This window comes from Chaetura pelagica, unplaced genomic scaffold (genome assembly GCF_000747805.2).
Source record: "Chaetura pelagica isolate M959 unplaced genomic scaffold, ChaPel_1.0 scaffold101, whole genome shotgun sequence".
Lineage (NCBI taxonomy): Eukaryota > Metazoa > Chordata > Aves > Apodiformes > Apodidae > Chaetura > Chaetura pelagica.
In genome coordinates this window covers 7,418,937-7,433,694 of record NW_009952564.1, presented here as the reverse complement: position 1 = coordinate 7,433,694, position 14,758 = coordinate 7,418,937, and the positions used below count along the sequence as shown (strand labels likewise).

The window sequence follows — 14,758 nt, the reverse complement described above, 5'->3', positions numbered from 1 at the left end:
GCTGAACCTTGGTGTCCTCCTGAGAGGGGTTCTGTGCCCAGAGAGAAAAGCCCTAGGAAGGACTTCACCCTAGTGTTGTGGTGGTGAAGGGGAGGTCCCTTCCAACAGAATCACAGAATCACAGGGTTTGGAAGGGACCTCAAAAGATCATCTAGTCCAACCCCCCTGCCAGAGCAGGGTCATCCAGAGCACATCACATAGGAATGTGTCCAGGTTGGTTTGAATGTCTCCAGTGAAGGAGACTACACAACCTCTCTGGGCAGCCTGTCCCAGGGCTCTGTCACTCTCACAGTAAAGTTCTTCCTGATATTCACATGAAGCCTCCTATGCTCCAGTTTGCATCCATTACCCCTTGTCCTATCGCTGGTCATCACTGAGAAAAGCCTAACTCCATCTTCCTGACACTCACCCCTTACATATTTGTAAACACTGATGAGGTCACCCCTCAGTCTCCTCTTCTACAAGCTAAAGAGACCCAGCTCCCTCAGCCTTTCCTCATCAGGGAGATGTTCCACTCCATCATCCTTGTGACTCTGTGCTGGACTTTTTCAAGCAGTTCCCTGTCCTTCTTGAACTGAGGGTCACAACCCCTACTGTTATGTGATTCTATGAAAGAGGAATGGAAATCCTGTAGGAAGGAGGCAAAGGCAGAGTGGAAGCAGCTCATGCAGACGTTTTTGTTGCAAATAATTCATGTTCCCCTTGTGAGGTTTAACAGTGTCTTGCAACATGGGTCTCTCTCTAGATGGAGTGGTGTTGAATGGGATGCTGGTGGCTGAGGGAGGGGACAGTGCTGTTCTCTTGGCTTTCCCCTGACATGAGGTCTCTCCTTTCCAATTTTACTTCCTTTCTCTATCCTTACTCATCCCCTTTCCTGGGAAAGGGACAGCAGTTGTTCCTTGCCATGGAGGTTGGCTGTAGCTCCCAGCTGGGAAATAGCCCCATGTTTCTCCTCCTTTCCCACCTCCTTGAATGATGCAGGGACCTGCAGAGTAGGAGCAGTGAGAAGGTGACAGATGTGCAAGATGCGTTTGCTGAAGTCCTGGCAGGTGCCTTTAGTACTTGGGGTGAAGAGAGAAATGGGTAACATCAACTCCTGCTCAGGTCCCTGTATTTGAATGGTAGATGGGCAGGAGGAAGACTGACAGGTGATTTTCAGCCTGTAAGGTACTGAGAGTGGTGGGAAATGGTAAAATGAGGACAAGCACTTGGCATATAATATGGAACTGCAAAGCCTGTGGCACATTGTGCAGCTGAGTGTATGCACTGCTCTGTGGGAATGGTGGAGTGATCAGTCTGCCTGAATCCCTTCCTGGGATGAAACTACAGCCCTCTTGAGAGAATGCTGAGATCAATGAGTGGAGGCTGAAACTGATGTATTCAGAACAGCTTTTCTAACTGTTGAATGGGTCTGATTATTTTGTTCCCTTTGTCACCCCAAGCAGATGTTCTTCACTGCTGTTCTTCCGCTGCCTCTGTACAAAATTATCTTGGTTATTTTGTGCCTGGTTTAACCCTTAATTGTGTCTGGTTTAGTGCCCAGTGTATGACCTGGACCACAATGTGGAGTTCAACGGTGTTTACCAGTCTATGACAAAGCAGGCAGCTATAACTGTGCAGGTGAGACAGTGGTTTTAATTTTTAATTCATTTATTTTTTCCTGTGCTAGTGTTGGGCTTTTCTCAGAGGCTTGTCTTGTGCATGCCTACTTTTATTTTGTTGGTTCTTTGTTTTGATTAGATCAGCTGGTGTAAGTGGAAGAAGCTGTGTTGCCTCTTACTACAAAACCTTACTTATGCTTGCTTAGATAGGGGTGTTACATCCTGGGTGCTGAGGTTCTAGGTCAGAGTGGCTGCAGCCAGGTCAGTCAGGTGTCTTCTGTTCAAACCTTCGTTCTCCTACCGCTGAACGGTGGCAGGAGGGCCTTTTCATGAGCAGAGCTCAGGTGAATGGTTTGCACTACTTTAAATAAAAAATAAATGTGTTATCATTGGTTTGCTTGTACTAGGGTTCTGCTGTACTGCATGTTCTGCTTACTCATGAACTCAGTCAGCTTAAAGGATGAGGGGAGCATCCCCAGAAGTTAAACTCTGCCCAGAATTGGCAGGTGTCTCTACCTCTGGTGGCTGTGTGGCAACTAAAACATGATCTCTGACCCTGTGGAGATCATGCTTTGCATTGGAGGGAGAGACTGCTTCAATTCTCATGGGTTCTGTCTTCTTCTGTTCTCCCATGCAGAGAAAGGACTTCCCAGGTGAGCAATTCTTTGTTGTGTTTGTCATCAAGCCAGAGGATTATGCCTGTGGAGGTTCGGTGCCTTCATCCATTCGTGGTAAGTTGTTCTGGGAGGTGGATTTGGCTGCAGCATCTGAGTGATGGAGCTGGGGGACTCTTTTCAGAACTCCCTGTGGGATGGCACAGGGTAGTCATATAGCTCTGTCTTACCAGGTAGCTGTTAGGAAGAGTGATGTATAAATATGATACTGTTGGGTAGGTGAGTACAGCACTTGGCTTGTTGAGGTTGTGTGCTTTTCAGAGGAGTCACTGGTGTCTTGAGAAATTCTAGAGACATTCAAACAATGCTGCTTACAGCTTTGTTGTTGTTTTGGGTTGGGTGGGGTGGTTTTTTGTGCTTTGGTTTGTGATTTATTTTTTTTTCCCACTACTGCTGTGTTATCCTCCTGCCTGCATTGAGGCCCAGACAGCAGTTCCTGCAGAGAACATCATCTCCCTGCTGTCTTGGGATCTATGGTAGCCCTGGAGTTGGTGAAACAGGAAAAAACTACTAATCTGGGGGGAATAATTTTACAAGGGACTTGTTCTAGTTCCTTTCCCAGACAGAAAACACTGTGTCCACTTCCTGGGCAGTGGTAAAAGTAAAGCCTTCATCACTCGTGGTGGCTGGAACTGGAGTTGGGACATTCCTTAAAGCTGGATGCCTTCCTCTGGGTCAGAGAAGCAAGACTGCAACCAGATATACTGGGCTCCCCCAACAGCCCTGATGCCCCCTACTCCCCATCACATTCAATTTCTGGCCCCAGAAAAAAGAATTGTCACCTTCTGAGTGTCTTGTCTCAGAGAGCTGTATTGGCAGGGTGTGCCAAGCCCTGCTGAAACTTAACAAGTTGCAAGCATGGCATCCTGCACAGATGCGTTTTGCCAGCAGAGCTTGGGCCAAAGTAAAAAATCATGTCCCAGTATCTGTAGTGAGTGAAACTGCCTTTTTTGGGACTAGATGAATAGGAGATGAGATGCCCTTGAGATTTGCGCATCCAGACTTGAGAAAGGCTGGGGAGGGACTTTCTGCAAGGGTGATAGGACAGGGTGTAAGGTCTTTAAGCTGAAAGAGGGGAGATTTAGGTTAGACATTAGGAATAAATCCTTCACTCTGGTGGCAGTGAGATGCTGGGGCAGGTTGTTCAGGGAAGTTGTGGCTGCTCCCTCCCTGGAAGTGTTCAAGGCCAAGTTGGATGGGGCTTGGAGCAACCTGATCTAGTGGGAGGTGTCCCTGCCCATGCAGGGGGCTTAGATGTAGATGATCTTTAAGGTCCCTTCCAACCCAAACCATTCTATGTTGAGTGTATGGGAGGCTCAAGCAGGGATTTCTGGTCTGAAAATGCAGGTTGTGAATAAGGAGGGGAAACTTATGGAAAAGGTGGTGTTCTGGCAGGTCTGAGAGGCTTAGGGCAAAACCATACACAGGTTATAGTGAAAAGCCAGACTCTGGTGTTTTTGAAAGTACAGATAACTGAGGTCAGGACCAGAGATCATTACTATTTGATCTTTTTTACGTTTGCTGTACTCTTTGCTTTTCACAGGAAACGTCAACCGTACCTGGAATCTGCAGCGGACGAAGAACCTTCAAGTGACAATTGTGCCCTCTATTAAAAGTCAGTGTCTTTGGGCAGAACTATGCAACCTTTTGGGGAAATTTGGCACTTCTGCATAGATGGAAGGGTACAGAAAGCACCAGCAAAAGAGTCAAAGATAAGTGGAGCCCTGGTCGCTCCAGGAAGTGCTGTGTGGCACAGGGTGGTCTCACAGGCTCACCAGCTGGCACTGGGGGTAAAGAAATGAGAGGGGACCCTGCAACACCTTAAAGTGATCCATCTTGAAGCAAGCAGATGGGTTTTGAAGGGCTCTTTTGGGCTGGACATTGTCACCAGGTGGTGTTGGGAAGAGCAGGACAGGAATGCTGGCTCTGAGAGGAGCTGTCCCTGCTCTGTGAGCTGACAGATGCTTTCTTTTTCCTCAGAGTCTGTTTATGTCCAGGCCATGTTCTTCAGCTTCCTGAGCTTCCTTTCCTTTTACCTGGGTTCAGTGGTGGTTGCTTTCGTGCACTACATCAGGTGAGTTTCACAGAACAGCCCATCTGGTTCTCATCATCCTTGGAGATGCCTCCCCCTAAAGTGCATTTGAGGTGAGTGAGTTTGCAAGCAGGGCAGCCAAAGAAGTCCATGAGTAGTCAGTGGGCTTCTACTGGCCATCAGCCAGAAACCCTCTCTTCCTCTAATGTGGGGATCATGGCAATGATGAAAACCTAAGGCTCTGCCCTCTGGGTTTTGAAATGCCTCTATCCTGAGTTTCCTTACATGAGGACAGTGGGTGGTGGGTGGGAATTGGAATGGGGCCAGTCTGGGATGTGGGGTGCTAGAGCATTGGGGAACCAAGGTACTACAGAGTGCTGAACCAAGTACTGCAATAAGTGGCAGTGACAGAAGTATGTCCTTGGAGTCCAGAGTGCTGATTTCCTTCCTGACCTGCCTCCCTTGCTTCAGACCTTGATGCCTGGGCTCATGTTGGGGGAAATACCTACATCTGAGGTGAACAGCTACCATGCCAGGTTGCTCTTGGGGAAAAAAGTATTCCCAGCTCAGGGAAGATCCCTCCTGGAGATTCCTGTTGCTCACTGGAAGTGACTTTGAAGTCCTCTTGAATGAGAGCAAGACTGGAGAGGCAGGAAGGGGACAGCAGCCTAAAATGGAGGTGAGATTTGCCCCTGCAGGGTAGGTGACTGCTAGCACAGGGTGAGAGCCTTGGTGGGGTATCAGGCAGCTGCTTTTAAGATGTGGCACGGTGGAGTTTGTGGGACCCATCTCTGTTGCTTGGACAGGCAGTGACAGTGGTTAAGTGAGTAATTTGTCCAAGGTATGGAAGCTTGAGAGGAGGGAGGCCTTTTCAACACACTTCCTTGGCCTATGGAGTTGGCGTGGGAAGAGCAGTGGGAAGCTTTTAGCAAGCAGCAGGCTGGTTTTGTGGGAAGCGCGCTTGTCAGCCAGCTCCTTGGGCTGAGTGTGGCAAGGAGTTTTCAGCTGCTTCAGAAGAGGGGATCTTAAAGGTCTGGTGCTCTGAAAGAGAAGCATTTCAAGATGGGGGCACAGTTCAACTTCCAGACTCGCCAGGGAAATAACGGTTCATTGGAGCAATTCAATGAAATGTGTGTGTGTGTACACTAATAACGGTTCATTGGAGCAATTCAATGAAATTACTTAAGGGTGTGTGTACACTTTTTCTGTTATTTTTTCTTTGTTGTGGGCATGTTTCTTTCTTACCCTTCCCTGCTCAACACCTGCATTGAGGAAGGTGGTACTGACTTCTTAATCATCATGCTGATGTGCACCTCTAGCTCCTGCTGCCGTTTCAGCAGATTCCTGTGTGTTCAGTCCCTTGTCTGAGGAAGTTTTGTTTAGGAAGGTGATCTGAGAGTCACTTCCAACATGTTGAGCAGTGTAGGATGGGATGGTTGTGTAACTGGTTGACCTGCTTTGTTTGGATAGTCGAGGGGGTAAGAAGAAACTTCTGTTGCTTTGGAAATCAGTCATGGCTGGGCCCTCTCTAGTCCAAACAGCATCTTTCATTTGGTGGTGGTGGTTTTTGTGTTTGGTTGGTTTTTTTGTGGCTTATTTTTCTTGAGGTTTTTTGTTTGTTTTTTTAAAGCTTGCACCATATTTACCTATTAGTGTCCTAGATAATCCTGTCCTGGGTGGCAGCTGATGGGGTTTGTTGGCTACCTTATGAGTGCTGTCTGTTCCTTTTCAGGGTTCAGAGGAAGGCTGCAGCTGGGAGACTGAGTCCTGAGGATGGTAAGGTCTCTTTTCTGTTGCGTGACAGATTTTAGGGAGTAGCACAGGTCCCTGACCAAGCAAGAGACAGACAGGCTGTGAGTCAAGTACCTTCTGTTCCTTCAGGTCTTCCTTCCTGCATCATAGTTTCTGATGCCAATGCAAGATGTTAGAGCTTCCTTTCTGACCTCATAACAGAGGGTGTTTGAAGCAGGTTCTCCAAGTCCTGAGCCCTGCTCTGAGGAGCTGGTTTTTAGAGGGGTGGAGGAAAAATAAGGCTTGGCTAGGCCTGGCTACAGGATAATATTCCTGCTGCCAGGTCTGTTAATTTCTAAACAAGGCGCTTCAGGTTTGTCAGCTCTTTTGCTTTAAGATTTCTTCTGCTTGGCTTTTTAACTTGAATGAAATTTTAATTTGTTTTTAAATGGGAGTTGCAGAAAACCAAGTGAATGAATGACTAACACAGGTAGTGGTGTTTGTGTTATTTACTTTGGTGTTGGATTCGTACTGCAGATTTTTTGCATTATAAAAACAGCTGCAGCTCAGAGGCTACCAGTGAAAAATGGAAAATTTTGTTATGTGGATGGGGGGGGACACTGGGAATTTCTGCTTTCTGGAGAAGTGTGGGAGACACTTTAATTTTGTTTAAATATTTAGTGCCTGCAAAGTAGTTCAAAGCATTGGTCTGAGGATAAAGGCATCATCGTTTATACCTCTCTCCTGGTAAAAAGGAGCACGTTGTGTTATGGCAGCATTGGAAGGTTCCTGGTGTGTTCCCTTTTCTGATCTCCTTCACTCTCTCTGGTGTGCTATGTACCACCAGATAAGCATACTAGTATAACTGATCTGTGCTTAGAGGTTCAGCACTGGAGTATTTCTGCCAAGGTCTTGGGAGTATTTGGCTTCTCAGGAGTTGCTTCTTCAGCCACTGAGATCCACACAAGCATCCTTGTGTGTGGAATGTGTATGAAAGGTTTTCTTCACAACCAAATAAACAGGGGACTGTAAAAATAAAAAAATATTCTTAATGTGCTTAAAAATATTCTAAACTTAAGTCGTTTGGGATGAATCCATCTATGAGAAAATAGGAGGTCTTAGAGCACTGGAGGAATGGGAAGGGCTTGTGTGTTGGGGAGTCTGGGAAAGCTGAAGAGACCTGGCCAAGGCCCTGGAAGAGCTCCAGGTTGGTGACAGGGGATCACTGTCTAAGGCAAGAAGCCATAGTCTCAGCTGGATGAGACCAGAAGCTCCAGGGAGTGCTGCTGCAGCTTAGGGTACAAGTGCTGAAGGTAGCTAGGAAGCTGCTGTTCAAGCTGCCCTGGTGAGAAATGGAAGTTAGATTCTGATACTTGGGAAGCTCCCTTAGAAGCTGTAGGGCACAGATGCTGTGGTCAGCACAGACCTGGAGGACAGAGGACTGGGCTCCTGGACAGGGAGCTGAACAGTATCCCTGTGAAAGGACAGAGCACTGCAGTTTCTTCACAATTTACAACTTTCCTCCCAGAGGCACCAGTTCCTCCTGTGAGCTGCCCTTTCCCTCTTGCTCTATTTCACCTTCATGTGCCTGGCACTGCATGTCACAGCCATGTCCTTTCCCCTAGGGAGCAACCATGTCCTACCCATGTGCTGTTCTCTGTTGTGTCTCTTCAGGGGGTGTCTATGACTGATGTCTGTTAGATGGTACCTAGTGTCTTCCCTGTCCTCTAGATCACCCAGGGCATGCTGACTTTCTCTTAATTATTTTTTTCCTTTTCCCACTCACTGGAATGCCTCTTCTTCCAGAGTACTACTGCATCTTGCCTTCTCCATCATTCACTTTTCCTTTCCCCACAAAGAAGGTGTGGATGGGGGTGCTAAGCAATCTGTCTCTACCCATTGTCTTCAAATATCCTGCAACTCCATGTGCCCCTTTGTTCCTGTCACCTCTCTTATGCCTGGCTTCTGTGGTTAACTTTTTTTTTTTTTCTAATCCTGTGGGACATGTCCCATTCCAAATCATCACCATCTGGTGGAGGCAATATCTGGAGGAACCACACCTCATGTGGTACATTTGCTTTCCTGACTCACTTGCACGCTGGGAAGTGGGACTGAGATTAGTGGGTGAGCTGGGTCTGAAGCAGCTGCCACAGACAGGGCAGAGCAACTCTTCTCCCTGGCTTCTCTGATTTGTCCAGATGTAAACCTTCCCTTGGTTACTTGGGAGAGAAGGCTGACAGGTCACTTGAGAGCAACAGGAAAAACTGCCACGAGAGCAAAGGGTTGCTCAGTGGGTGACAAGTAGGAGGTGGGTCTTATTCCTGCAGCAACCTACCACAACATCCTGCTAACTCTAGCTCCAGGCTGAAGAGCTGTCATGTGGGGGCCTTTGGTGTGCCAGAGACTTTTCCTCTGGTGCTCAATCCATGCCATGTTGTCCACTTCTGTTGTACAGCTTCGTCGAGCTGTTCATTGCCCCATCAAGAGGGATGGGGCAGGAGGGTAGAGGACCTGAATTGGAGACCAAGCCTTAGCCCACAGCCCAACAAGCACAGTGAGTGTGTCAAAGGAAAGCAGTAATTTGGATTTGAAACATCAACTGTCATCGCTGTGTGGGTGCTCCCCTGCCTAGGAACTGGGTTCAGGGAGGGACAAGTTCTGGGGTTCTTTACACTTGCTCCTATGCAAGGTGTTACAGAAGTCCTCATGATTGCCAGCTGGAAAGAGGAGTCTGCCTGTACCTGTCAGTTTGGCATAGATCAGATAATAGGAAGCCAGAGGTGCATCTTGGGAAGCCCAGGCCGTTGCCAGGTTGATTGGCTTTAAATGCTGTCCCATGTCCTGTGTCCCTTGGCTTCTGACTGGCCACAAAATGTTGTTGCAAGGGTGAAGCTCTACAAGCCACTGGACCTGTCTCACTCTTCACCATCACTGCAAGACGTGGTCCTGCTCCTGCTGCTCTTCCTTCCCTCCCTTCTGGGGACATGGGTGTTTGACCCTTCAGTGAGGGTGTTCAGCTGGCTGTGTTTCCTGCCATGTCTGTCTGCTGCCAGTTCAGCAGCTGATCCCCACCAGAGAGGCAAAAAGAGGGAATGTGATGGCAGCAGGGGAAAGTCCTCCTGCAGCCTGACTGGGAGGTGTTGGCCCTCCTGGCTTCAGATGTGTGGCTGGGAGGCAGCGACTTCCAAGCCCTCATAGGCTTTTCCCTCAAATTCATGACCACTTTTTGGATGGAGCATTTTTTGTTTTCTTCTTGTTTGGTTAAAACTATGTAGCTGCTGTCTTGCCAAAGGCTGGCTGTGACTTTTCCAGGGATAACTGGAGGTAGTAGATTGGTTTGTGAGGGGAAGGAGAAGAATTTGCAGCTTAGAAGGGTGCTCTGAATATGCCAAGGCTTGCAGCTTCATAATGTGATCTTTACAGTGAACATGGAGGGAGGCTCATGGTTTTGTGAGTCAAACTGGAACTTTCTGAAAGGAAAGGGTTTGCTTCATGTTGCAAAGCAAGGGTTTCCTGTTTGCATAGAATGCTCTAGAGAGAGAATGCCACCTGCTTGGAGCAGTGCTGCTTCTCCCAGCCCCTCCAGCTCTTCAGGCTGTTTGTTTTCACCTTGGAGATGTGCTTTGAAGCGCTGCTGTAAAACTAACTGTCCTCTTGGGCCTGTGTCTATTACAGGATCTGGGATGATGACGTCGTCACACCCCATCACAGCCAGCACCCCTGAGGGAAGCAGCTATGGTGCTATTGGTACAGTATCTTTAAAAACTGAGGGCATGGGAAGGGTTCTGTCTGGGTGGGAGAAGGCACTTTGAGGTGCTTTAAAGCTGGAAGGGGATGAAGCTGCAAGTTGCTTTAGAAAATACTTGAGGGGGGAAGGGGGTAATGTGAGTTCAGGCTACACTGTAGGGGAAAAAAATCTACACCAAAAAGGTGGCAGATCTCTGGAGGAGATGCCCAGTGAGTGTCTGTCATTGGAAGTGGTCATGTCCCAGCTAGAGGAAACCACAATCATCTGAAAAGTGTTGATCACAGTGCTGCTTTAGGCAGGAGGGTGAGCAGGGACTGACAAAGGTCCCCCTTTCAACCAAGCTTCTACTGGGTCTGTTCCTAGGTCATCATGCTTCAGACCAAAGCATGCCTTTCACTGCAAGGCCAAAGGATTGTGTGCCTCAAGGCAAGGCAGAGTCAGAGCTTCCTGCAGTTCAGAAGTTTCATTAGGGGAGAAATAATGTCATGCTGGCAGCACAGAGAAAAAACACTCCTAAGGGTCCTGCAAACCTGACATAATGGGAAGTGCCTTCCTTTGCCAGAGTGTTTCTTAGTCTCCTTACAAGAGGTTTCTCTTCTGTGGAAGGACTGTTACTGAACAGCTCAGAGTGTGAAGATGTGATACTTCTGAACATCTGATGAGGAAACACTGATGCTTCGTGAGGCTTGGAAAAAAAACCCAGAATTAAGTCCTGGAATAGAGCTGAGGCTTTCAGTACCACCCCTCCCTTGACTGTCAAGGAAATGCTTTAAGAGCATTTGGGAAAGGTGGAAGAAACTTGTGTTCTGCTCATGTCAGTATAGACAATGGGCTGGCTGGGAGCTTGGCCAGTCAGTGGGAAGAGCAGGCAGGTCCTGATGACCTGCAGGTGGCCTGTACTGTGCATGCAATGGGAGCTGAGCTGATGCTCTGGCAGCTTTGAAAAACTGACTTCATCTTTTGTGCTGCAGTATTTTTAGAAAAGCTTATATGTAAAGCTTATATAAAATCAGGAAATTAAATAGGTTAGCTTGAACAGTCTGCTGCTTTCACTAGAGCTTTCTGGCTTGTCTCAGCCTTCCAGATTTCAGAGCCCAGGCTAGTAAAGAGTAGAAAATGTTAAGAGTTTAAAAGTAATATAATAAATGCAGGGCAAAACCAAACATGCTGCAGAGGAGGCAAGATAGTCCTTGAAAGTGCTCCTAGCTGGTTCCTGAAACTTTAGGGAGGTTTGTGGTCATAGAAGAACTTATTCCCTGAAATGGCCTTATCAACTTGTCCCAGCAGGCAGCTGCTGCTGTCTGGGGCAGCTTTCTTGTTGGCACAGAGGGATTTAGACTTTACCCTGCCTATTTCCTTCTCTCTGCTCCAGACGAATCCAGCTCCAGTGGTGGTCAGCAGTTGTCTACCCCTGAGCGTGGGCCACCGGCTGGTTCTGACACAGACAGCTCTGTGGAGGAGGAGAGTGACTTTGACACCATGCCAGAGATTGAAAGTGATAAGAACGTCATCCGCACCAAGGTATGGCTGGTTGTGATGCTGGGCTGTGGAGACTTCCAGGCCAGGACCCAGCAGTAATCACTTGTCAGGGTTCTTAAGTTGCTGCTTCCCTTCTGGGTGTATCTGATCTAGCAAAACCAAACGTGCTTCTTAGCACTTTCTTCAGAGACTGGAAAGTTTTCCTGCTGCTGAAATGAGTGATTTAATATGGAAAATCAGAATGTATTTGGGACTTTGGAGAATCACAGAATCACCAAGGCTGGAAAAGACCTTTAAGATCATCAAGTCCAGCCTATGACCTAACACCACCACATCAGCTAGACCATGGCACTAAGTGCCACATCCAACCTTTCCTTGAACACCTCCAGGGATGGTGCCTCCACCACCTCCCTGGAAAGACCATTCCAATGTTTAGTCACCCTGAGGAAGTGCTCTATCCAACCTAAACCTCCCCTGGTGCAGCTTCAGGCCTTGCCTTCTCATCCTGTCACTAGTTTCCTGGGAGAAGAGCCTGACCCCTAGCTGACTACAGCCTCCCTTCAGGTAGTTGTAGAGAGTGATAAGGTCCCCCCTGAGTCTCCTCAAGGCTAAAGAGGAGGAAGAAAAGAGGAGGAAGCCCAGGAATGTCCTATAAGGTCCAAGGAGGTGGAACAGCATAGGGAGAAAATAATGTGCAATAGTAGGTAGTTCTCTGGTACTAGCAGTGTAACTGCAGAGGATGTACAGAGGGACTTTAAGTGAGTAGCTCTCAAACTGCCTCCTTTTTTCACCCTGCACTGCTCCATGTGGTAAGAGTTATTCCAGGAGGTCAGAGGGTTTTGCAGAACTCATTCTTCTTAGAATCAAGGCACACAATGAGCTTACTGTGCAAAAAATGGCCCAAACAGCACCAGGCTGCATATTTTCCAAATACATCCAGGTCTTCTACTGGCTTCTGTAGTCTTCATTGGTTGTTTTCTGTTTTATTCCCTCTTTCCCCACCCATTTAATGTTTTAGGTGTTCCTCTATCTATCAGACTTGTCCAGGAAGGACCGAAGGATTGTCAGCAAAAAATACAAAATCTATTTCTGGTAAGGAAAAGACAAACTGGTAAGGCCCAAGCTCTGAACCCAGTCTTTGGTCATGGAATCTGCTCTTCTTCTAAACCACACATTAAACCTGAGAATATTCTTTGAGCCATCCTGTTACATGTTCTGACCCTGCTCCCACCAGTAACTGCAGATCTCATACACCTCAAATAAGGATATTTGTGGACCAGTGCATACATGGTCCTGAAAATGGATTCTAGTTTTCACAATTGCTCTAACAACTGATGTGCTGGAAAAGGCAAAACTAGCACTCAAACACTTGTGGTCCACATCCTGGTTTCTCTTGTGCCCTTAGCATTTGCCTCCTGTTTGGTTTGCATTAGCATGTTTGCCTTCTGCTTCAGGAGATCCTGAGATCATAACCAGAGGTATAAAGCTCCAGCTAAGTTCGTGGCCTTAGGCACCAAGGTGTACACATTCCTCTACAAAAACTGTGGGGCTCTGCCCTGGGTGTGCACCCATTCTTTTGGCGTGTGTAATTGTTGCTACTGTCTCTTCTCTGCAGGAACATCATCACCATTGCAGTGTTTTATGCCTTGCCAGTCATCCAGCTGGTCATCACTTACCAGACGGTGCGTTGGGCTCTGGGTGGCTGTCCCCTGGGCTGGGGTACTCTTGCCTTCAGACTTGCTCTGAGATTGCATGGTGTGAGGATGCTGATCACAGTGAAACTAAGGATCAGCCAGGAATCCTGCTCTGTCTGAGGGGTAGTTTACCTTAGCTGCTCTCTCTGCATAATGAGTTGTGTTGCTACTGGCTTGGCTTGCTGAGCTTGCAGTTCTGCTATTTTTGCTCAGGAGGTGGGAGTGCAGCTGTTTTCCTGCTCATCTGATGTTCATTTGGGCCCTGTTTCATTTTTAGAGACAGGAGGAATGTGCTGTTATCTCAAAGACAACTAAAAGCAAGTAGGGTTTGCTGTGATATGAGTGATTTTTTTATTTCCCCCCCACACCCCTCTATTCTCCCTATCCCACCCTTGCTATTGTGCTGTTGTTCAAGTATCTGCAAGCAGGTCTATTAGTGATGGGGTTCAGAGCACATCAGATGTTTCCTCTGAAGACTGTTGCCAGGTTTGTGGCCTATGGCAACGTCTTGTTCACCCCTAGAAGCTTTGTTTGCAGATGTCAGTACTCCCCAGTGCTGGTGTTAGAGCTAGGCTGTGTCCTGGTACACCTTGTGTGCATGCAGTGTCTGTCCCCCCAAAACAGGGAGGATTTGCTAACATTTGGTCTCCCACCTCCTCTCTGTTCAGGTAGTGAATGTGACGGGCAATCAGGACATCTGCTACTACAACTTTCTGTGTGCCCATCCCCTTGGGGTGCTGAGGTGAGTGAGCCCTGTGGTCACTGTCATTGTCTTATGCCTCCTGAGTGTCTGTCCTGTGCCCGGGGAGGGTTTTGTCCTTGCCAGGCTCTCAGTAACTGTGTCAATAAGACCACTGAGCATTGAGGACTTTGAGCTCTCTGTTTTGCTCAGCAGTGGCTCTCTGTTGCAGTGAGAGACATGCACCCAGGAACATGGGCACCTGGCTTCCCCTAGCAAACCTACAGCACAGCAACGAGGTGCTCCCCTGCTCTGTTGGACACTTTCACTTGTATCCAAGGAGCAGCAGCTCTGCAGAGAAGTTCAGATTGGTCTTTTCAGTGCAGCATTCCACTGAACTAATGTGGGAGAGCAAAAAAAGCCCAGAGCTGGTAATCTTGCAGAGGAAGTGTTAAATCCACTGGGACAATTGAACTACTCAATGTAAAATTGTTACCTGGGGTGTAAAACTGGCAGGTGTTTGGCAGCTGCCAAGCTGGACAGGGGTGGTAGGGGAGCGAGTTGGATTCATCTTATTGTGGCCCAGGGTTCAGCTTCCTGCTGCTGTGCAGCTTTTGTCTTCAACCTTTTTCCCTGCAGTGCCTTCAACAACATCCTCAGCAACGTGGGCCACATGCTGCTGGGCTTTCTTTTCCTCCTCATTGTGCTGCGCAGGGACATCCTGCACCGCCGGGCCATGGAGATGAAGGATATTTATACTCTGGTAGGAAGTGTGGTTGCATGGGGCTGAGTGCAAGGAGAACTTGAAAAACAGAGTGGTACACACGGGCTTTTCATTTGCCTTCCTTGCTGGAGGACTGCACCTTCTTCTTTTTTTCCTCCCCTGAAAATGGGTCTAAGCGGGACGCTCATGTTCTGGCACACCACAGCACTTGGCTGCTTACAGTGTGTCCACACTGCTGTGGTGACCCACCCTGGGCTTGTGGAGACAAGGAGATGAGTAGAAGAACAATTCTAGTGGCTGTGGCTCTTCCTTCAGTACTCACTGTGGAGGATCTGGGACAGCAGGAAGGTACTGAGATACTTTTGTTTTGAGTGAGGACTTACCAAGATTTACTTT

At 47.9% G+C, this 14,758-nt stretch overlaps 1 protein-coding gene across 1 annotated transcript in view; it reads left to right on the top strand.

Moving 5' to 3' along the window:
• Positions 1-14,758, top strand: part of SIDT1 (SID1 transmembrane family, member 1) — a 36,993-nt gene that overhangs the window by 12,793 nt on the left and 9,442 nt on the right. The window contains exons 6-16 of the mRNA XM_009993423.1: positions 1,537-1,620; positions 2,239-2,332; positions 3,819-3,890; positions 4,256-4,349; positions 6,040-6,083; positions 9,714-9,785; positions 11,159-11,307; positions 12,284-12,357; positions 12,881-12,947; positions 13,628-13,701; positions 14,278-14,401. Of these exons, the coding sequence (XP_009991725.1) occupies positions 1,537-1,620; positions 2,239-2,332; positions 3,819-3,890; positions 4,256-4,349; positions 6,040-6,083; positions 9,714-9,785; positions 11,159-11,307; positions 12,284-12,357; positions 12,881-12,947; positions 13,628-13,701; positions 14,278-14,401 (948 nt within the window). The remainder of the gene's footprint in view (positions 1-1,536; positions 1,621-2,238; positions 2,333-3,818; positions 3,891-4,255; positions 4,350-6,039; positions 6,084-9,713; positions 9,786-11,158; positions 11,308-12,283; positions 12,358-12,880; positions 12,948-13,627; positions 13,702-14,277; positions 14,402-14,758) is intronic.